At 43.6% G+C, this 24,759-nt stretch overlaps 1 protein-coding gene across 1 annotated transcript in view; it reads left to right on the top strand.

The window, feature by feature from the left end:
- Positions 1-8,258, top strand: part of LOC140070785 (ovochymase-2-like) — a 53,618-nt gene extending 45,360 nt beyond the window's left edge. Inside the window, exons 21-25 of the mRNA XM_072117690.1 lie at positions 694-770; positions 3,257-3,351; positions 4,143-4,390; positions 7,668-7,819; positions 7,991-8,258. Of these exons, the coding sequence (XP_071973791.1) occupies positions 694-770; positions 3,257-3,351; positions 4,143-4,390; positions 7,668-7,819; positions 7,991-8,179 (761 nt within the window). The 3' untranslated portion in view covers positions 8,180-8,258. The remainder of the gene's footprint in view (positions 1-693; positions 771-3,256; positions 3,352-4,142; positions 4,391-7,667; positions 7,820-7,990) is intronic.
- Positions 8,259-24,759: the final 16,501 nt, after the last annotated feature.

The raw sequence follows: 24,759 nt of genomic DNA, 5'->3' as shown, positions 1-24,759 counted from the left end.
GCCACTACACTACACATACTGTATAGAGCTGTCTACCCCTGTTTCCATCATCCACTATGCTCAATCAGCATTAACTGTTCTGCTACAACAAACACTGTATCACCAAACACAGTATACACTTTAAACCACTTTCTGACATAAGCTTAGCAACAGATATATACCATGCGCTCCTGCAGTCAAGTGGGTTTTCCATCAATAGTCTTTTTTTTATACTTGTAATGTTCTTTTATCCATTATCCAGCTGTCTATCGTTGACTGTGCAGTATTGGCATTGCAATTTGATCAATCAGCAATAGTTCCACATAGTCACACAATACTGACCAGGCCATCGAGACATAGTTGATTTTTTGCAAACCTCCTCACATTTACATTTGCTGTTTCATGTTAGAATGATTGGAATATCTGGGACCCTAGGAAAAGTTATATTTGCATCCTCTCCCTACACAATGCATTGCTCCAATCCCAATGGTAGAGCAATGAATCTTTTGCTTATTGCTCTCCCATAGCTTTAAACTGTATTGGCATCTTGAGGAGATCCATGTCAAACCCCAAGAGATTCATGAGAAATTGCATTGAGTAAATTCTCTCTGTAGCTATGTAACTGCATGCACAGTAGTAGAGCATTTAAAAGTTTAACATTGAATTTGTATTGGAATTTTAGACACAGTTCACTGACTTATCATATCATAATAGATTTCCCTGCAAACTGTGATCAGCAGTTCATATCGACTACAGGTTCTTCACAGCTGAACTGGCATGCCTCTATACAGGTAAATACTTTACGGTTTTAAGTGGAATTATATAATTTTACTATATCTGTATTACTGAAATATATGAGGAGTACACAAGAGTAACAAGAAGAAAATACTATTGTATAAAACAGGGGAAACAAGAAAAACAGACCGGAGTGCAGATTGATAATGTGCATAAAAATAGCTAATAGATTAGTGCATTATTTAGTTAAAGGGGTATTATCATTTTGGCAAATTAATGTTATTGTTTGCATGATGAAAAATATGTTTTTTCCAATATACTTTCTGTATCAATTCAAACCTCAAGATTTTCTAGATCTCTGCTTGCTGTCAATCTAAAGAACAATTATATGTTTACTTCCAGTGAATAGAAATCTGACCATGGTCACACAGGTGCGCAGCTCGTTAGTATCACAGAGAGTAATCAGAGGTGTGATATATAACGAGCCGTGCACCTGTGTGACCATGGTCAGATTTATCTCCACTGGAAATAAACATAGAAGCTTCGCATAGAATGACATCAAGCAGATATACAGAAAACCATTAGGAAGTGATACAGAAAGTATATTTGAAAATGGTATAACTTTTTATTTTATTTTATTTGCTTTAATGGTTAAACATGATGCAAACATCTGTTAACATCTGCAAAGAGTTTTTATGTTCTCTACGTGTTTGCTTGGGTTTCCTCCCACACTCCAAAAACATACTGGTAGGTTGATTAGATTGTGAGCCCCATGGGGACTGTGTAGTGCTGTATAATCTGTAAGCGTTATATAAATAAAGGAATTATTATTATTGAAAACACATGTTGCAAACCCTCAGGACAAAGTATCAAGTTTATCAAGTTTGGTGCTCCTTTACTTAGGGTGATGCAAGCGCAAACGCAGACCAAGCTGCACCCACCGGTGCGGGCCGCCGGTGTTTTGCATTAAATTAACGCAAAACACCGGACTAACAAGGGCCTAACCTGCTTGATAGGAAAAACCCTTTAATATCAACAGTAAGGAGGAATTGAGTACATTATGGTGCATATTATATGGGTCCCAGTTCAAAGTCTGTTCCAGGCACCCAAGTACAAACTATGGTTCATAGTACTAGTCTTCTCATATGAGAAAGTGACACCTTATGGACCCGGTTGTGCCCGCACTCTCTGCCTCCCCTCAAGTTATGCCCCTACTGCCTGCCATTGGAGAGCAAGATTTGCAATGTGACAATCCATTTAAAACCTAAAATTTTTATTGCATGTTGTAGTGATATAACATTAACACCAGAGGGCACTACATTACCTCTTTTTGGAAGACACCTATTTTGCAAGACACCTATTTTGTAATTTTGTTTGTACATAGAAAATGATTACAGTGCCAAATCAAATAAATTTTTCACAGGGAAACCTAAAAAATATCTTATAAACATGGCACAGTCTAGTACAGTGGTGGCACTCAAAGCCCCTTTTATGGGCACCTGGGCCATCGCCCCAGAACACCAGACAAGACTCAAAGAATCTTCCTGCAGTTCCAAGCAACTTAAAAGATGCTGCTTCAGACATATTTTGATACTGACTTCGCTACTTGGGACTGTAGGAAGAGGGAGAATTAGACAAGGTCAAATTATTTTTGGAGGACCTTCTGCTGGCCCCACGATTCTCTGTGTACAGAGCGAAACTGGAAAGTAAAATGATGAAAATTTTCCATCTTTCTACTGTTTTGCTGTCCTCAGGAGGCCAATATGATTGAAAGTTGTTGAACAGGGAGCAATAAGTTACTGCTTTAATTTTTGGTTGGCACCTCGCGATAAATATGCAGGGTTTTGGGTTGCAGTTTGGGCACTTGGCCTCTAAAAGGTTCGCCATCACTGGTCTAGTATAACTATGGGTACTTCACCTACAGCCAAACACAGACCGCAAAATACGAGTAGCCAGTTCTACTCCAAACTCACAATTACTGCAGGATAACACTACAAGGAAGAGTATGCTATATCATGTTTAGAAAAATATAAAATATGCCAAATTACAGAATAAAATAATATATAGCAGTTGTTACTTGCATTACACGGAGTCATAGTCCTATTTTCCTCATTCATTGTAGTACAATATCAAGAAAAACATAATATAAGGTAGGTGAAGTGAGATACATGGGGGAAATTTATCAGTGCTTCTACGCCATGAACTGGTGTAAAAGCACTGAAATAATAATAACAATTTTTAGGGGGGTCTATGTGGGTGTGGTGGGGCGTATAGGAACGCAGCGGCAGCAGAGTGGTCCTGTGCACTAGCCATAGCTGGGCACTTTCAGTATTGAAGTTTCCAGGGTTCTTCCGCAATTCCACTCCAGGCTCAGTGTATTCGCAGTGGTGGTTACATCAAGAAGCCGAAGCCTCATGATGTATCTGACAGGGCCTTTATCATGCTATGATAAATGTCCCCCACAGTTCCTATGTTTTTCTACAGTATATACATTTGGTCACTGCCTTTCTCTAACAATGTTTCTTCATGTGATTGGTTGCAGAGTCGCAGCAGACCATATCTACCATTCCTGCATAGATGTGTTGGATCACTAATTCATTCCCAATGGATCCTCTTACCTGCTCATTGTATAGAAAGGTGAGCATTGTGTAGGATTTACATCTGAGGGTTTGATACAGATTTGCAAACTGTGTTTTCACATTCAGATTCTACACATAGGGGGAGATTTATCAATTCTTCTATGCCAGTTTTTGGTGTAGAAGTGCTAATATAATTGCAAATTCTTGCGCACAGCCACCTCCATGCCAGAGGGGCGTGGAGGGACGTGGCAGCCAGTGGGACGTTTCTGGCCTGTGTCTGCATACTTTTTTTTAAAAAGTTTTAACTTTTGTTCACATGTTTTTAGGTAAAAATACCCCGGATGCAATAAAAGGCCTTATATCCAGGAGTATACAGGGGGGCAAATAACAACACAGCCTAAGACCTGCACCCAAACATTGCCAAATTGAGTTATAGTCTACAGGGCACATTTATCAAGGCCTATGCACCAGTTTTCTGGCAGGGCATGAATTCCCTGTGCCAGCCCAATCAACTGCTGACTGTGCATCCCTTTAAACCCCTCCATACCCACTTGGGTGGGTGTGGAGGGATGTGAAGAGGGCATGGCCCTGGGCTGAGTTGGCTGGCACGGGGCCTTCCTGCCTTGCATCTGCGCACTACTAGTCTGCACGCATTCAGGCGTAGGCTATGGCTCATTTCTATGCCAGCTCTAGGTGCCACTTAGCACCAGCATATGATAAATATACCCCTATAAATGATCCATGAAAAATGTCTCTGACTAGGACATGCTGTACTTATTAACGGGTAGGCGGTTACTCTATCGTGTATATCTGACCTAAATGTAATGAAGATATTTTTTTACTTTGCAGTGATGAAAATCTTGATTCATGGAGAGTTTGCTTTGCATCTGATACTGTTGAGCAATGTGTTGGAACTGATGCTTTTATCAGACATGAAGACTTTGTATCTTCTCAGGACAATGCCTATTTTCATGATATAGCTTTACTACACCTGTCCGAAAAAGTGTCTATAAACCCTGTCTGCTTGCCTAATTCAGAGGAGACCATTTCAACTGGAGAGATTTGCTACTGGGCAGGCTGGGCAGCTGCCGAGACTGGTATAGTATTTTTAATGGTTATATTTCCATAGGTTAAGTGAAACATAACTAAAAAAAATGTTTAATTTTTTCAGTTCTTTTTTTTTCTAGGAAGCCATGTATTTACAGAAATGGCAGGTGGAAGAAAATATACATACGTTAATAAATTACATGTTAAATCTTTGTTTTCACACACGCTAAACATTAGTAATATGTTTAGCTTGCCCACAGACATTGTAAACTAATTAAATGGCCTGATCAAAGGGGCTTTCATGGTTTTACATATATGTCATAATGCCATTAAGGATGTATAAAGAGGGCTCATGGACAAAACTGGTGGTGGTGTGGGCGCTGCCATCTTGCAAGGGATCGTCGCTCTCTGTGATGTCATCGGGGAGCAACAATCCATTCCCATGGCAGCCTGGAGCCTGTATGAGACTCCGGGTCTTGTCTTTCAGCAGTATCTATAACATAACCCCAGTCAAAATTTTTTTGGTCTCTGTGACAATTGGATTTTAAAAATGTTGGATTGTCATAAGAACCAGGATTAACAATAAATCTTAATTACAGGCACCATTGATAACGGTTACAGCTGTTTATTGTAGCCTAGGGCTAAAGTACAGTAAATTACCAAAATCCAGAGGACCGTTTGTAACTAGGGGTCGTATGTAAGTCAGGTGTTCTTAAGTAGGGGACCGCATTTACTGCAATACTGTAGAATAGTTATAAAAATGGTGTTTCCTGGCAGTGAACCCCGCAACGGAAAATAGTGTCCCAAATGTTCAAACCTCCACTTTTCTGCCATTTTGCAACATATAAAAAAATTCATAAAAAGAGAGCAAATGGTTGTACAATCCCCAAAACGCTCGCAATAAAAATGTTGTCATGTTCCGCAAAAAATGATAACTGACACAGGTCTGTATACCGAAGTATTTAAGTTATTAGTGGTAAAATATGGCAAAATAAAGAAAAAAAATTTGTACAAAAGGTCTAAATATTTTAAAATCTATTAAAACATAAAAAAAACCACATACATTTAATATTCCTGTGCTCATATTGACCTAAAGAATATGTTGTGGTGTCATTTGAAAGCTGTTAAAACTGTTCACAGGAAAATGGGGCAAATGTGTTATTTCTACAATTTCATTGCATTTGGAATTTTAATCCAGCTTCCCAGTAAAGGTGTGGCATCACATGTGGAGTTTGGGATGCGTTTTTACAAGTTACCATGCGTTTTGCTAGTTTGAAAGTGTTTTTCTTTATTGCTGGAAGTGTACGCCACAGGTATGAACATATTAGAACAGCTGCTTACTCTTCCAGCAATGAAAAAAACACTTTCAAACCAGCCAAAAAAAAGAATACATAATTAAGATATAAAAATAAGCTTTTTCTTCCCAATAAGCAATAATGAGATAAAGTCACAGATATAAAGCTGGTAAAGATTGCGATAGCACGATTGGACTTTGAATGGATTAAGAAAAATTAGGAGAAGGAGTTATCCATTTATTTAAGAGGATAATTCTGCAAATGATAAGTGTGTGTTGTATGCTACTACATAATGACCCACATTTATTAAAGTGTTTTCAGTTTTCTGTCTGACTTTGCACTAGAAAGAATGTGCAAACTGCTTGTACGTGTATTTATAAAGTGTCTGCGTTTTGTGTCGCCAAGACAGAAAAAATGTGCACTAAGAGTGGCGTGTCAGTGTTTAGTCGAACCGTGCGCCACAATTCTGCATCATGAACAAAGTGCACCACAAAAAAAGGTGCATTCTCCCGGAGTAGTACAGGGGGCACGAGATTCATGAAGACCGTGCTACATATTTCATTAATCTGTAACACATTGCACACTCTACAGGTAAACTGCAGATAGCGCAGTGTGCACAATTTTTGATAAATGTGGACCAATGGGTTAGAATCTATTAAAACCGAAGAACTAATACAATTGATCATATTTATCAAGAATAGTGCAAACTGCACTATGTGCAGTTTGATTGTAGAGGGTGCAGTGTGCGACAGATTCATGAAATGTGTTACACAGTCTTCATGAATTTGACACCCCTCTGCACTGCTCTGGCAGAATGCACCTTTTTTTGTGGTGCACTTTGTTCATGCTGCAGAATTGTGGCGCAGACACAAAAGTGTTGCATGTCGGGAAAAATTTTGGCGCACAGTCTGACTAAACACTGACAGACGACAGACAGCCACGGCACAAAACTGGCGCAGACACTTTATAAATACATACCGTATATTCCGGCGTATAAGACGACTTTTGAAGACAGAAAAATCTTCTGTCTTCTCTGGGGTCGTCTTATACGCCGGTAATCCCGACCGACCGCCGTGTATTCACGGCGGCGGTCGGGTCCCGGTGCATGGAGAGGGCTCACGGGCTGAGCCTTCTCCATAGCCGGTAAGTCTTTGCTGCATATTGCAGCAAAGGCTTACCGGTAACACCCGCGATCGGTGCTAGCACCGATCGCGGGTGTTTTCACAGCAATTGCTGCCGGCAGCCTCAAAAAGCTGCCGGCAGCCTCAAAAAGACATTGGGGCGCATACTCACCCTCCGTTGGCCCCGATGTCTGCGCGGCTCGTCTTCAGTTTTCCGCGCCGTCTTCTTTCTACTGCTGGGTGGCGCCATGTTTTTCCCAGCAGCGGCGCGTCATACTAGGCGCCTGCCGGGGAAGATCAATGGCGGCGCCCAGCAGAAGAAAGAAGACGGCGCGGAAGACGAGCCGCGCGGACATCGGGGGAGCAGCGCAGCACATAGGGGCCACCGGAGGGTGAGTATATAAGTTTTTTTTTTTTTTTTTTTAATCCTGGGCTGGGCTGTGCTGTATACTACTGGGGGCTGTGCTGTATACTACTGGGGGCTGTGCTGTAATGGTAATGTTGTTGTTGTATGCCTTATGTTTATGAGCGACAGTTTTCCTGCTATATACCTGCATGTCATAAGAATTTAAATTAAAAAAAGGACCATGTTAAATTCAAATCTGTTTTTTTTTTAATTTTTACCGGTGTTTTGTATGCGTTGGAAAAGGGGTAGTCTTATACGGCGAATATATCTTAAACTCTATATTTAAAACAGGAAAGTAGGGGGGTCATCTTATACACCAGGTCGTCTTATACGCCGGAATATACGGTATGCAAGCCGTTTGCAAGTTCTTACTAGTGCCAAGTCAAACAGAAAACTGGCGCAAGCACTTTTGTAAAGCAAAATTTCACAAAATATAAATTAGGATAATAAATGGGCTGTGGTCTATATATTAGCTATAAACACTTACAAACATATCTTCTTGTAGGTGGAATGACTGGCCACGCAAGATTTCAGCTGCCAGTACCCATCATGTCGTATGAAACTTGCAGTAAGCCCAGTTTCTGGCAGAACTATTTAACTGCTTCTATGGTTTGTGTTGGTTTTGAATCTCCAGAGAAATTAAGGTCTACTTGCAAGGTAAGTCTATAAAGCTATAGATGTGTGATAACTATTTACCAAATAAACATGGGGTTCAGGTTTAATTTTTTGCGCTTTTCTTGATTAAATAGGATCAGAGGGATTGATGGGTGATCTCCCAGTCACTATATTTGGTTTATTTAAAATGTTTCAATGCTTCTATTTTTGCAGAGTGGAGCTGAAGGTGCACTTATTTGCCAATCTTCATCTAACTCTGCTTGGAACATTCAAGGAATCACAAGTTTTGGACCCAGTGATTGTTTTACAGAGAGGAAACCCCAGGTCTTCACTAAAGTGTCAGCCTACAGAGATTGGGCAATGGACAATATTAAAAAATACATATATGAGAACACGTCATAAACAGTTCACTTGGCCTTTTTAAATAACTCATGAATAAGATGTATTTGCTTAATAAAAACCATGTCAGATTATGAACATAGAAAAGTAAAATTAAATTATCGTAATCAGTTTTCTATGCAAAGGCCTTTTCTTGATGAAGTACGTAACAATTTATTTCTGGTTTGGCTAAAATTTCATAATACACTCAAACGTATATTAACCATAGATACCTTTTGGTAAAGTTATAAGAGTGTGAATAATTGATTGCTATTTTGCAAGATAATGTAACATATTTTGTAAGTTAAAAAAAAAAAAGATTTAAAGGAAATCTACCACCCAAATCCATCATGATAAACCAGAGGTACTTAGTCATAGATCCAGGCACTGCGACTGTGGTTAGCTTCTTATAATCGTTATCCATAGCCTCCTTTTTTCTAAAATGAACTTTTAAAATTATGCTAATGGACCTGAGGGGCTCTGGAGGGTGTAGCATTTAGGTTGTGTTTTGAAATGCAATACAACAGCTAAGGAGAAGAGATTTGTGTGCTGTTAACATTTCCGTTTACAAAACTTAAATGTTAACAGCAATGTAATTAGGCAAATCTCCTTAATTTGATAACACAGTCTGAGCGATGTTTTTCCAATCTTTGTTACAATGAGCAGAACATGTCTCACCCAGCCTGCTGTCTCCCTATTCCCTCTGCCTGCGTAATGTAGCCGCAACAGGAAGACCTACTCTGCTCATTGTAACAATAGTGAAAATACATCACTGAGGGGCTCTGGAAACACCTCCTAGAGCCCCTCAGACTCATTAGCATAATTTGAAAAGTTTATTTTAGAAGGAAGGAGGCCATGGATAACAAATATAAGAAGTTTATCACAGTCATATTGCCTGGATCTATGAGTAAGTGCCCCTGGTTAATCATGATGGATTTTGATGTTAGATTTCCTTCAAAATAAGTTTTAAAGGGGTTTTCCCACAAAGACAAGTTAGGCCCTATCCATTCTACTCCATTAGTCTGAGGAGCAGCGAGGGGTCGGTCGGACCACTCGTTTGCGTGATCTGTGGGGGTCTCAGCACTGAGATCCCCACTGATGAGCAAGTTAGGCCCTATCCCGTGGATATCTTTGTGAGGAAACCCCTTTAATGAGTTTAAAGGAGATAAAAAAGAAGAATTAGTCTTTGATGGCTGTAGAGAACAACATACCAGATTTGATGAATAAGAAATGGACCACCACCTGGAAGACCTGGAGTGCTCCTGCATAGTGTGACAGTAAGTTCAAGCATGGAGGGGCTCTGCTAAGATCCCCCCCAAGCCCTTCTGGCTCATTAGCATGATTTTAAAAGTTGATTTTAGAGGGAAGGAGGCCTTCTCAAATCAAATATATGATGATGATCACATTCACAGGATCTATGAGTCAGTGTATCTGGTTTATCAAGCTTGATTTTGATGATAGAATTGCTTTAAGAAGGTTAGAGAGCCAGCAATCCCACACTATGGGTGCTAGAGGAGGATGAGCCAGGATGCCTGACAGAGGAGTCCTACTGAGTATGGAGCAAGGTCTTCTGGATAGTAGCAAAGCATGCGAAGAGGAACACATCCTGGAGCAGCCAGCATTACAGTACCAAAATCACTTACAGTATAGGGTCCCCTAGATCAGTAGTCCACAACGTTGGGGTTGGGACCCCCATTTAGCTAAACTTTCACTGCCACCTGTTACACTTGAGAATACACACATATACACTCACAGGCCACTTTATTAGGTACACCATGGTAGTAACGGGTTGGACCCCCTTCTGCCTTCAGAACTGTCTCAATTCTTCGTGGCATAGATTCAACAAGGTGCTGGAAGCATTCCTCAGAGATTTTGGTCCATATTGACATGATGGCATCAAACAGTTGCCGCAGATTTGTCGGCTGCACATCCATGATGCGAATCTCCCGTTCCACCACATCCCAAAGATGCTCTATTGGATTGAGATCTGGTGACTGTGGAGGCCATTTGAGTACAGTGAACTCATTGTCATGTTCAAGAAACCAGTCTGAGATGATTCCAGCTTTATGACATGGCGCATTATCCTGCTGAAAGTAGCCATCAGATGTTGGGTACATTGTGGTCATAAAGGGATGGACATGGTCAGCAACAATACTCAGGTAGGCTGTGGCGTTGCAACGATGCTCAATTGGTACCAAGGGGCCCAAAGAGTGCCAAGAAAATATTCCCCACACCATGACACCACCACCAATAGCCTGAACCATTGATACAAGGCAGGATGGATCCATGCTTTCATGTTGTTGACGCCAAATTCTGACCCTACCATCCGAATGTCGCAGCAGAAATCGAGACTCATCAGACCAGGCAACGTTTTTCCAATCTTCTACTGTCCAATTTCGATGAGCTTGTGCAAATTGTAGCCTCAGTTTCCTGTTCTTAGCTGAAAGGAGTGGCACCCGGTGTGGTCTTCTGCTGCTGTAGCCCAGCTGCCTCAAAGTTCGATGTACTGTGCGTTCAGAGATGCTCTTCTGCCTACCTTGGTTGTAACGGGTGGCGATTTGAGTCACTGTTGCCTTTCTATCAGTTCGAACTAGTCTGCCCATTCTCCTCTGACCTCTGGCATCAACAAGGCATTTCCGCCCACAGACTGCCGCTCACTGGATGTTTTTTCTTTTTCGGACCATTCTCTGCAAACCCTAGAGATGGTTGTGGGTGAAAATCCCAGTAGATCAGCAGTTTCTGAAATACTCAGACCAGCCCTTCTGGCACCAACAACCATGCCACGCTCAAAGGCACTCAAGTCACCTTTCTTCCCCATACTGATGCTCGGTTTGAACTGCAGGAGATTGTCTTGACCATGTCTACATGCCTAAATGCACTGAGTTGCCGCCATGTGATTGGCTGATTAGAAATTAAGTGTTAACGAGCAGTTGGACAGGTGTACCTAATAAAGTGGCCGGTGAGTGTATATATTAATGAAATGGTAGCAGAGGCCCACTTAATTAAATGCCAGCAGGCGTCCCCTTAATTAAATGATAACAATAAGCTCTGTACTCACCTCACCTAGCGATCCCATGGCTTCCTCCTCTTTCTGGCAGCAGTGCAGGCAGATGCATGTCCATCCGTGCACCTTACCCGCGCAAACACTCGGGCTCATTTACTTACTCCCAGTTCTCCGACAAGGATTCGGGTATGACAGGATTCACTAAGTTTGTGCGCCCGATATCCACCAGGTGTCGCTGCTGCATCGAGGTCCGCCGGAGTTCATCTTCTTCGTCCCGGTGCATGTAAGTGCTTGATCTTGCGACACAAATTCTTTTTTAAATTCCGTGTTTTTTCCGGGTCTGACTATAAACTGTCTGAGCATGCGCCTGTAGGAGCACTAGGAGGACATAAAAATGTCATACTGTACATACTCGAGGACAAGCCAATGCACCTAATTTTACCACAAATAAAAAAATAAAGAAAACTGGGAAAAGTGATAGATTTGAGTATAAGCCTAGGATGGGATATGCAGCCGCTACTCTTTAATAAAATGTCCAGCATCCTCCCATCATCAATAAAATGTCCAGCAGCAGAAGCTTCCCCTCAATAATACAATGACCAGAACCAGCTTCCCCTCACTAATAAAATGTCCAGCAGCAGACCTTCTCCCCATTAATGAAATGTCCACAGCAGTCCCTTGTAAAAGAAATGTCCACAGAAGAGCCCCCCTTTAATGAAAAGTCTGCAGCAGAACTTCCTCGCCATTAATGAAATGTCCACAGAAGAGCCCCCTTTAACCAAATGTCCACAGCAGACCCCCCCCCTTTAAAGAAATGTCCACAGCAGAGCTTCCTCCCCATTATTGAAAAGTCCACAGCAGGGCCCCCTTTATTTTATTTAGTCAGCCACCAATTATGAAAGTTTTCCTATTTCAAAAAGATGAAAGAGGCCTGTAATTGACATCCTAAGTAGACTTCAACTATGAGAGACAAAATGTGAAAACAAATCCAGAAAATCACATTGACTTTTAAATAATTTATTTGCAAATTATGGTGGAAAATAAGTATTTGGTCACCTACAAACAAAGAAGATTTCTGGCTCTCACAGATCTGCAAATTCTTCTTTAACCCTGTACTGCATTTGGATGACCCTGAACATCCTTATGCGGTAGGGAGAGCTGAGCCCTCTTCATACTCACCTGGTGTTTGCGGCATTAGCTGTTCGCTAACAAAGGTGCCAAGGGAATGGGCGTTGGCATCTTCATTCTTCTCTGCGCACCCCGTGACATCATTGAGGCGCAATGCACGGTTGCCAAGACAGTTGCCAAGAGAGTTTATGTCAAACTCCCTGGTCTGAATTTAGGCAGCATCTGTGAGTAAAGACCAAGGTCGGGAAGTAAGAGTTCTCTTTATGGAGAGTGCCAATTAAGGCCACCATTTAGGTGTGTGGAGTCTTATAGCCATGGATGCTCCACTAGGGGGATTCTGTGAAAATATGCATTTTCTAGGATGGGATAAGGAAAACCATGCTTCTTTTAGCTACCGTGTAAGGCAGCTCCCTTGACAATAAGCATGACCTACAACAGGACTTATGACATGATGCAGAATTAAGAAGGAACAGACTCCCAACTGTAGTCCAATACAGATACACTGCAAAATCTCCATATAATACAATACAGTAGTATCAGGGCCGATTCTAGACTTTTTGCTGTCTGAGGCGAAAATTCAAATGGCGCCTCCCCCCCAAACTCCTGAGATCAGTTTCTGTTTCTGATCAGATCTGTTTCTCCCTCTCCAGGAGGTGGACGATACAGCTCACTCCAACACCCAAAGTGCACCACAGCCACCATCACCCTGCTCCACCTGAGTGAAGTTGGCTCCCCACCTTGTCCAAATCAAACAAAATTGGTGTCAAACGTTTGTGCTACGCTTGTGCTGGTTTGTGCAGCAGAAATTTTCGTTCGTGACGTTATAATTTTTAAGATATTCATGAAAGTTTCCAGAGGTCATCAGAGGTCAACCAGCCCCCCCACCCCACATTGCCCAAACCAAACCAATTCTGCTACGTTTGTGCTGGTTTGTGCTGCTCAATCTTTTGTTTGTGCTGCTTTTGTTTTGAATAAATGAACAAAAAATGAAAGGTCAAAAGTTCAACTAGCCCCCCCCCCCCAACATTAACCGAATCAAACATAACTGGTGTCAAACGTTAATGCTGTGTTTGTGCTGGTTTGTGCAGCAAAAATTTTCTTTTGTGCCGTTATCATTTTTAAGGTATGTTCAGGTGTTTGGTTTGGGCAATGTGGGGGGGGGGGCTGGTTGACCTCTGATGACCTCTGGAAACTTTCATTAAAATCTTAAAAACGATAGCGGCACAAACAAAATTTTTTGCTGCACAAACCACCACAAACATAGCACAAACCTTTGACACCAATTTTGTTTGATTTGAACAAGGTGGGGGGGGGGCAACTTCACTCAGGTCTCTGCTCCTCCATCTTCTCTGACCTGCAGTAATATCCTGCATTCACATGGAGGGGGGCTCTGAATAGAGTATAAACAGTGACAGAATAAGAGGCAGCTATTTGTCCTCTTATTCTCTAGTCTCTTTCACTCGGGACAGGAGAAGGCCACATGACGTTCTATGGACAGTTAACCCCTTAAGGGGTGTCATGTGTCAATTTAAATTGTAATAACTTTGGAACACTTTAATATACCAAGTTTAATTTGAGATAGTTTTTTTGTGACACATTGAACTTCCTGTTATTTGAAACATTTGAGTGATATATTTTGAATTTATTTATGAATAATAGCAAAACTTTGTAAAAATGTGCTCTTTTTTAAACTTTGAACTCTTATAATGCAGTTCAAGCGCACACCCAAAACATGCTATAACTATGCAACTTTTTTTGTTGTATTGACAATTGACCTCATTTAAAATGATTTGGATTAAAAATAAAACATATGCAGACAACTTTAGAGTTTATCATTTAAGGGGTATTCCAGGAATAAACATAATTCATATACAAATGGGTCCTTAAAATATAAGCTTATATGTAATTAGTTGTTATTTAAAATTTTGCTCCCGTTAGCAGAAAAATGCTGTTTATTTAGACTGTAATGAAGAATTAAAATGCTACTGGCCCTTTAATCAGTCTATTAATTTCCTCCGCGCGGTCCGTTGCAGAGCATACACAGGACAGAAGATGGCCGTTGGTCACATGTCCACATCACATGTACTACACCTGCCTGGGCAGGTCATGTGATCACCACTATGTTTGGCTGTAGTCGGTTGGTTGCTGTGCATCCAGTATGGCCAGTGTTTTGGTGATGGCAGTTACATATCATTACTATGGTAACAGAGCAAGAAAACCTGTTAGATCATCACTGGGAGCAGAGCATAAGAGGTAGGAGGAGTTACTGAGAACTAAAGGATCTTGGGACTTGTAGTTTCCAGTGGCAGCCATCTTGGTGATAACTTTAGAGAATTTTAGAAAATTTTGTGAATCATAAAATCAAACTATTTAAGCTCCATTTTGTGACTGACATTAAGTTTTGTTACATTCATTTATTTATAGCATTATGGGTTTTTGTATCAGACATTCATATTCTCGGAATACCCCTTTAAGTATTGTAATCTATTTGAAAATGTAAAAATACACTTACCAGTAAAAAAAAGTAATAGGGGTTGATCAATAATATCTCTTTTCTTCAAACCTGAACTTTTCTCAGAAGAACACTCAAATCATTTAAATCTTGGAACCTTTTGGTTTAAAAATAAAACACATGCACAAAAGTTTAAAGTTTGTCATTAACCCCTTAACGCTCTGCGCCGTAGCTCTACGGCACAGAGGTATAAGGAGTGTATGAAGAGGGCTCACGGGCTGAGTCCTCTTCATACAAAGTTGGGGGTTTTTGCATATTGCAGAAAACCCCCACTGCTAATAACCGCGGAAATGAGCGAAAAAACCCTGCGTCCTTAAGGGGTTAAAGGACATCTACCACCAGGATGAAGGATTGTAAACCCAGCAGCAACAGATTGAATAGCAGCAAGGATATGATAAAAGAAGCCCACATTAAATAATTGTTTAGGATCTCTAATTTGTTCATCTTGTGATTCATAATCAAAGTGTCTCTTCCTGCGACGTTTTCTACCTTCATCCACAGTTGGAAAGTTCACTTCAATTTCCAATCCTTCCAAAAAAAGATTTTCAAACTGTTCATCTGAACGGTAACTTTGCTTTAGTTTTCTCTACTTGCTGCACTGCACCTGAAATTTCAAAATCAATCTCTTGAAGTTTTTTATTGGTAATATTAATTTCAAATAGAACATCATACCAGAGAACTAACCCACACAAAAATGTGAAATTGCAAATGTTTCTCTGGATGCCCCTAGCGTCTGCAACTGTTTTGAATGAGCAGCTCTTTCTAGAGTTTTGTCCTCCATAATGTCTGCAAGGGCCCCATCTCTCTTAGAAACTTGGTTTCCGACAGCTTTCACCGAATCTAAACGGCTCTCCCATCTGGTACCACTTAATGGTTTTAATGAAAGAGATTGGTGTGAAGCTCCAAGGTTCTCTTTAAGGATGGCCCATCGATTAGTGGAAACAGAGAAAAAGTTATAAAGACTCTGAATTATGTTGAAAAACTCCACAGCTTCAACACAGGCAGATGCTGCATCACTAACAACTAAGTTTAAAGTGTGAGCATTGCAAGGTACATAGAAAGCCTGTGGGTTTATTTGTCGCACACGAGCTTGTACCCCATTAATTGTACCTTTCATGTTAGAGCCATTGTCATAACCTTGGCCACGATCAGGTTTTTCAATTCCACAGCTCTCCTTGACTGTAACAAAACGGACCATCAAGGTCATTTGCTCCTTATGACTTATATCAGGAGTGCAGTCCAAAATGACAGAATAGTATTTAGCAGCAGATAATTGTGCCAGAATTTGTCCTTGATTTGTGTAGCTAGTAACTGGATGATCTCATTTTGAGTGTCACTTCCAAGGCAGTGAGTGTAAATGGTATGGTTGGTTATCCACTTGATGTGTTTTTCTAGAACAGAATCAAACTCTACTATTGCCTCTACACATTTGAGAAAGTTGCCATTGTTTGTGTCATACAGTTTTTGAGGTTTCCCACGAAATGCAATGTTTTGAACAGCCATTGTTCTAATAAGCATTATTAATCTTTTTAAAACTTTCTGCCAATGGCGTGTTTCAGATTGAATGAGGTCTTTGTTCGTATCTTCAATTGTTAACTTAAGCCTTAGCCTAGTTTCCAGGTCTTTCCATTTGAGAAAAGTTTTTTGGTGGTATTCTGTCTTTTCATGAGTAGCTAGGTTTCTCACAAGATTTTTCCATCAGAGCAAATAGCAGATACAACTTTTTTTGGTGGGAACAGTTTGCAACAAATACAATATTCGGCATTGTTGGAAGTAGAATACATCAACCATTGCCTTTCCGACATCTCTCGGTTAGGTAGTTCCCTGCAATAATGTCTGTGGTCAAATCTTCTATTTTGTTTGTCCTTTGGAATTCTAAATGACATTCTTTGCTGTGGACCATTCAAAATCACATATTCTCTCAGCTTCCTTTAACATTTGGCCACAAACCAAGATCGTGTAGTAATACACTGCTAAATGCTGTATTTAATTCGGACAGTGCTTGTCCCTCTGTCACCTCAGCATCATCGTCACTTCTATCTTCTTCAACCTCCACATCAATCTCAAATGTTGGTGCAGGCAATCTACTTTCTGTAGCATCCACATCAATGTCTGTTACAGATTCAGTGACTGCTGCTCCAGTGTTGTGTTCCTCAGGTGCACATGAAATATGTGAAGCCAGTGAAGGTGGACTGGACAATTCTTTTTCTGCCTCACTGCTCGGAGTAGGAGCAAAACTAGTACTTGCCTCAACATCAGGACCTTGTGTTCAGATTCTTCAGAATTGATCCTTTCTGTTTTGAATGAGCAGCCTCGCTTGCTACCTTCTTTCTTTTATAAGCTACTCCAGAAAGTCGTTTACGTCCATCAGACATTCTTGAATATTCTGCCAAAACCTTCCTATAAAAGAAAAAAAAAGTACTGTTTGTGGTCTAATAACTTATTAATGTTTGTCTACATTATCGTATAATAAAATAGCATAATATATATAAAGCCGAATAAACAAGATATATTATTATGATTCCCTGGTAGCAGCCAAAATAACTGCATTTGATTCATTAATGGTGGTTTTAGAGACATATATTTCAGATTGCAGTTGTAATAGTGGACATTGCCTGTAAAATCGTCAAACTTGATTTAGGGTCCAGTTTTACACACAAGCTACTACAGATTACTGCTGAAACATCCTTAATGTCCTAAGTAACTGGACTGTCTTTCTAGCTGGAATTGGATATACTATCAAAATCCATCCTGATAAGCCAGGGACACTTAATCATAGATCCAGGCACCAGGACTGTGGTAATCTCCCTCTAGGGGAGTTACCAGGGCCCCTCTGTTCTGTAGCTGCACATGATGTTACAATGTTCAGGAGCAGTGGGGAGGGTCAGACAGTATAACAGCCTGTGAAGCTACAGCATAGAGGGGCTTTGGTAACGCCCCTCATTTAGTGCAGCCTTTGAAAAACAGATGACACACAGTCCATTTCACTGTTGTGTGTGTTACAAACCCTTAAATAATGCAAAATTACAATGATCACTTACCTTGGTAAGATGGTTTTCTGTACTGACAATACAAATTAATAATAGATGATATACTAAAAAAAAAATAGAAAAATAATATTTTACTACATTTTATTTACTTGAATTCACTAGATATACTTAACGGCCCAGATATATCATTGTGGCTGTGCCAGTTTTTGTTCACATTTGCATATACAAAAAAGTGTCTTTGGAGCTTTCATATGCATTTCTTAAATGAGGGATCATGAGTTGGGCCCTATTGTATTTTGGCTGCTGGAGTGCCCTGTGAAATTGCCCCTAACCCCTAGCGTGTCTATCGCATCCCCTTAGCAATGAGCATGTCCCCCACATCCCCTCGGCCTTTTGCCGAATACCATTACCCTGGTACCCACTACCATCTATAGACGGTAAGGTACTGGTTTGTACCCGGCTCTTCCCGGCACTCCTGGTGTCGGTGGTTACCGGGGTAATGGTATTGGTGTTAGTGTATGCCATCTTTTTTGGCAATTTTACACTGAGCCCGGCCCTCAGTAATGAGCACCATCAACTAGACAGCACCACTACTATGGCAAATAATACAAAGTGACACAAAAAAACCCACACTTTTTGAAAAAAAAAAAATATTGAAATAAAAATGCACACACACCCTCGTTGACCATTTTGTTTATTACAAAAATACTGGTTCTTGACAAAGTCTATAAAATCTGAAGTAGTCCACAGCAGTCACGGTCCTGGAAGACAAAAAGCAAACAAAAACAGACACAAAAACAAGGGCTTGTTACCAAGTGGATGTGGGGGGGGGCATGCTTGTTGCCAAGGGGATGCAATAGAGAAGCTAGATGCCGGGGGGGGGGGCATGCTTATTGTCTAGGGGTAATTTCACAGGTCACCCCAGCAGCCAAAGTAGCCAAAACACAATAAGGCCCATTTGCCTTTCAGAAAAAAGTTGCATCATTTTGCCAATAAAGAGCGCAACTTATTTGCACCACATTTAAACCCCTCAGCGCCAAACCCCATTTCCATTTTTCTCGCCCCACCTTTAAAAATGTAGAATTTTTTAAAAATTTTTCCATTGCAAAGAGCTCTGTGACGCCTTGTTTGTGGGGGCGTATATACGACCGCAAATTTGCGGCCGTATATATACGTCCTGTGAGACACTGAAGGGGTTAACTGTGGATGGGCGGTATGTTTCCCCTAGGTTTTGCTTCTATGCAAGGCCTTAGTGCTGAGGTGGGTTTGTCCAGCACCTTGGACACAGGTGATGGGTGCAGACTAATGAGCCTGCATAAAATCACTCAGCAGAGTTGAGTGGTTTGTCTCTCTGTGGAAGGAGGCTGAGAGGACACAGCCCTGACCTCTGTGTCTGGAGCAGCCACGCGATCTTTGTATAGTGTGAGTTAGTGGACTATTTGTATAGTTAGCACCCTGACGGGTAGGTTTTTGTTTGTTTATTCAAATACCTGAATGTAAAGGCTGGTTTATTTTTGCTGCAATAAACGCAGGCGAGACCTGTTTGGACTGTACCACGGTGTCACTGTCTTGAACTGCATCACAGCACCCCGCTACCACGGTCTCTACCGGGCCAAATCTTCCACATATGGTGCTTCGGATTGCGGGCAGTTCAAAAGACATACACCTGAAAGGCTTGCTACATCCTGCAACATTGCATGGCCTGGGTGAAAACAGCAGGCAAATTGCAGGATACAGCCAAGATGGAGGACTTTATTAAATACCTGCAAGAAGAGTCCCAGGCTAATCGGCAGCTGCAGCAAGCCATGCTCCAGCAGCAGGAGGAGAGGTCCCGCCAGCAGCAAGCCATGTTCCAGCTGCAGGAGGAGAGGTCCCGCCAGCAGCAGGAAGAGTCCCGAGCCATGTTCCAGCTGATGATGGAGAAGTTTTCTGGCATTATGGCAGCACCACAAGGGCCAATACTGAGGGGTCCCATACTGGTCTGCAAGGGTACCCGGTTGTCCAGCGTTCCGCACGGGCTGCAGTACGAAAGGCGTTACAAAAAATGGCGACGACCGACGACGTGGAGGCGTATCTCACTGTGTTCGAGCGAGTAGCTGAGCGAGAGGAGTTACCGGCTGAGCAGTGGGCAGATGTCCTGGCACCGTTCCTGACCGGCGAGTCGCAGAAGGCTTACTACGACCTGAGTGAAACGGAGGCCCGTAAGTACCCCCAGCTAAAGGCGGAGATTCTGGCTCGTCTTGGGGTCACCGTTCAAGTTCGCTCCAGCCGGGTCCACCAGTGGGCTTACTTAGAAAAATTACCCCCACGCTCCCAAATGCATGACCTGATCCATCTTGTCCGGAAGTGGCTACAACCAGAGGACTGCACCCCAGCACAGATGGTAGAGAGAGTGGTCCTCGACAAGTTCACCCGTTCTCTGCCCTCTCGGCTCCAACGGTGGGTTGGACAGGCCGGTCCCACAAAAGCTGAGGAGCTTGTGACCCTAGTAGAGAGGTATCGGGCTACGGAGGACCTTCTACTTACCTCTCCCACACGAAGCAGTGCCAGTGACAGGGTCACCAAACCAGCTGGTAAGAGTGCTACTGCGGAAAAGGGGAGATATGTCAGGTTGGGAGGGGGTTCATTGGGGGGCGTGGATACCCAGAAACCCAGTGAGGCTCGTGACAGAGGTCATGGCCGTATCCAGTGCTGGCGGTGCCATGAAATGGGCCATATTTCTGCCAACTGTCCACTGTCAGTGGAGCCAATGGACTGCAACCAGACACGGCGAGTGTCACTGTTTGCCCGGCCGGTTCTGGCGGCCGAGGCAGTCACGGATGCAGAACCCCAAGTGTGCATGGTCACAATCGGTGGTCACACAGTGGAAGCCTTGCTAGACTCAGGGAGTCTGGTCACCCTGGTGCGGGAAACTTTGGTTGATCCGGGACTGTACAGTGGGCGGAGAGTGGGAGTGTTGTGTATACATGGGGACACTCGCGAATATCCCACTGCTGTCATCAACCTACATACCCCTTGTGGTACTATTGCCCATGAAGTGGGGGTGGTGGGGACCCTGTTTCATGAAGCTATTATCGGCAGAGACTTACCGGTATTTTGGGACCTCTGGAGACGAAGACCCACCTCAGGTGCTGTTGCAGATAATGGACATCAGGTATGTCCGGCCTTGGCCCCTGAACCCTTTGAGGCCAATGTACCCACACCAGCAGTAGGGGTGACCCCATGTGATGAATTCTCTCCCCTAGAGGTCCTAGCTGGTGAGGTCGAGGGCCACGAGGAGGTGGCCGACATGCTGGACCTTGAGATTTCCCGTGAAAATTTTGGGGCTGCACAGCTACAGGACCCTACCTTGGTTAAAGCACGGGAGAATGTTAAGGTGATAAATGGGGTACTACAAGTACCAGAGGCTGATAAAATATACCCCCGAATGGTGATTATTGGGGAACTGTTGTACAGGGTCGACCAGATACGGGGTGAGGAGGTTGAGCAACTTGTAGTACCCCAATCTCACCGTAGGCTGGTGCTAGAGTTGGCACACAAACATGTGCTGGGAGGGCACTTAGGTGCTGAGAAGACCCGAGAGAGGATCCTGCAGCGATTTTTCTGGCCCGGGGTGTGGGAGGAGGTAAACCGGTATTGTAGCTCCTGCCCTGAGTGTCAACTTACTGCCCCGGTCTCCCACTTCAGGAGTCCTTTGGTCCCGCTACCAATCATAGAAGTGCCATTTGAACGGGTTGCAATGGATCTGGTTGGCCCCATAGTCAAATCCTCCAGGGGGCACCAATACATCCTAGTTATCCTGGACTACGCTACGCGGTATCCCGAGGCGATTCCATTAAGGAACACCTCCTCCAAAAATATTGCTAGGGAGCTGTTCCAGGTGTTCTCACGCACAGGCCTCCCCAAGGAAATCTTGACTGACCAGGGTACCCCATTCATGTCTAGGGTAATGAAGGAGATGTGTAAATTACTACAGGTAAAACAGCTCCGCACCTCTGTGTATCATCCTCAGACAGATGGCCTGGTCGAGAGGTTTAACAAGACCTTGAAGGGGATGCTAAAGAGGGTGGTCAGCAAGGATGGGAAGGACTGGGATTGTTTGTTGCCCTATTTGATGTTTGCCATACGGGAAGTACCCCAGTCCTCCACGGGTTTCTCTCCCTTTGAGCTATTATATGGCCGTTCCCCACGTGGGCTTTTGGATGTAGCCAAGGAGACCTGGGAACAGGAGAGGACCCCCCACCGTAGTGTGATAGAACACGTCTCCCTTATGCAGGACCGCATAGCGGCGGTAATGCCCCTTGTAAAGGAGCACATGACAAGGGCACAAGAGGCCCAGTCTAGGGTCTACAATAGGTCAGCCAGACTCAGGACCTTTAACCCAGGCGACAGAGTGCTAGTTCTGGTGCCCACCGTGGAGAGCAAGTTCTTGGCAAAATGGCAAGGACCATATGAGGTCATGGAGAGAGTGGGGAAGGTAACCTACAGGGTATCTCAGCCGGGGAGGAGGAAACCCGAACAGATATACCACGTGAACCTTCTAAAGCCATGGAGGGAAAGAGAGTCCCTGATGGCCATGGGAGTAGAGAAGGCGTCTGTCCCCAAGAAGGGGACACCGGAGGTAGGTGTACCCGATGCCAAGGTGCCTGAAGTACGGATCTCGGAGTCCCTCTCCAGGGCCCAGATTCAGGAAGCGAAGGAGCTTGTGCTCCGAAATATGGATGTGTTCTCTAAGTTACCGGGACGTACTTCAGTCATCAAGCATGACATCATAACCGAACCCCACATCCGGGTACACCAAAAACCCTACCGGGTCCCTGAAGCGCGCCGGCTTGCCATATCCGAAGAAGTCAGGCAGATGTTAGACCTGGGGGTTATCGAGGAATCCAAAAGTGACTGGTCGAGTCCTATTGTGTTGATTCCCAAACCTGATGGTTCCCTACGGTTCTGCAATGATTTTAGAAAGTTGAACGAGGTGTCCAAATTTGATTCCTATCCCATGCCCAGGGTTGACGAGTTGATAGAACGACTTGGACAGGCTAGGTTCTTCTCCACCCTTGACCTGACGAAAGGGTATTGGCAGGTACCCCTGACTGACAGGGCTAAAGAGAAGACCGCTTTTGTTACCCCTGATGGGCTTTTTCAGTACGTGGTACTCCCCTTTGGGCTACATGGGGCTCCCGCCACATTCCAGAGGTTAATGGATCTCGTGCTAAAACCTCACCGGAGTTATGCCTCGGCCTACTTGGATGACATCATAGTCTATAGTAACGACTGGGAGAGTCATCTAGCCAAAGTACAAGCAGTGGTAGACTCCCTGAGGGCAGCAGGGCTGACAGCGAACCCCCAAAAATGTGCACTGGGTCTGGAAGAGGCCCGTTACCTGGGGTACCGTATTGGGCGAGGGGTCATCAAACCCCAAGTAAATAAAGTAGAGGCGATCCAGCAGTGGCCACGACCTTTGAGCAAGAAGCAAGTGAGGGCTTTTCTGGGCATAGTGGGCTATTATCGCCGATTTATCCCCGATTTTGCGACAATAGCGGCACCCCTGACTGACCTGACCAAAGGTAGCAGGGCGGTGATGGTAAAGTGGAGTGAAGAGGCTGAGGGGGCGTTTCAGCGACTTAAGACGGTTTTGTGTGAGGGACCGATACTGATCACCCCTAACTTCACCAAGACCTTTATTGTGCAGACTGACGCTTCTGACGTGGGCTTAGGGGCTGTCCTGTCCCAAGTAGTGGAGGGTGAGGAACATCCCGTGACATTTCTGAGCCGCAAGCTCACACCTCCTGAGAAGAACTACAGTATAGTTGAGAGGGAGTGCTTGGCGATAAAATGGGCTCTGGAATCCCTGAGGTATTATTTGGTAGGGCGGCAGTTTACACTAGTGACTGATCACTCTCCCCTAACCTGGATGAGCCAGGCCAAAGAGAGGAATGCCAGGGTCACAAGGTGGTTCCTAATGCTCCAGAATTTTAAATTCACGGTGGAACATCGAGCAGGAAAGCTGCATGGGAATGCCGATGCCCTATCCCGTACCCACTGTCTGATGGCCAAAAGTGTTCGTCCCCACAGGGTCAAACAGAGGGGGAGGGTATGTGAGACACTGAAGGGGTTAACTGTGGATGGGCGGTATGTTTCCCCTAGGTTTTGCTTCTATGCAAGGCCTTAGTGCTGAGGTGGGTTTGTCCAGCACCTTGGACACAGGTGATGAGTGCAGACTAATGAGCCTGCATAAAATCACTCAGCAGAGTTGAGTGGTTTGTCTCTCTGTGGAAGGAGGCTGAGAGGACACAGCCCTGACCTCTGTGTCTGGAGCAGCCACGCGATCTTTGTATAGTGTGAGTTAGTGGACTATTTGTATAGTTAGCACCCTGACGGGTAGGTTTTTGTTTGTTTATTCAAATACCTGAATGTAAAGGCTGGTTTATTTTTGCTGCAATAAACGCAGGCGAGACCTGTTTGGACTGTACCACGGTGTCACTGTCTTGAACTGCATCACAGCACCCCGCTACCACGGTCTCTACCGGGCCAAATCTTCCACATATGGTGCTTCGGATTGCGGGCAGTTCAAAAGACATACACCTGAAAGGCTTGCTACATCCTGCAACATTGCATGGCCTGGGTGAAAACAGCAGGCAAATTGCAGGATACAGCCAAGATGGAGGACTTTATTAAATACCTGCAAGAAGAGTCCCAGGCTAATCGGCAGCTGCAGCAAGCCATGCTCCAGCAGCAGGAGGAGAGGTCCCGCCAGCAGCAAGCCATGTTCCAGCTGCAGGAGGAGAGGTCCCGCCAGCAGCAGGAAGAGTCCCGAGCCATGTTCCAGCTGATGATGGAGAAGTTTTCTGGCATTATGGCAGCACCACAAGCGACGACTACTGAGGGGTCCCATACTGGTCTGCAAGGGTACCCGGTTGTCCAGCGTTCCGCACGGGCTGCAGTACAAAAGGCGTTACAAAAAATGGCG

Source organism: Engystomops pustulosus, chromosome 1, assembly GCF_040894005.1.
Source record: "Engystomops pustulosus chromosome 1, aEngPut4.maternal, whole genome shotgun sequence".
Lineage (NCBI taxonomy): Eukaryota > Metazoa > Chordata > Amphibia > Anura > Leptodactylidae > Engystomops > Engystomops pustulosus.
This window is presented reverse-complemented; position numbering and strand designations above follow the sequence as displayed.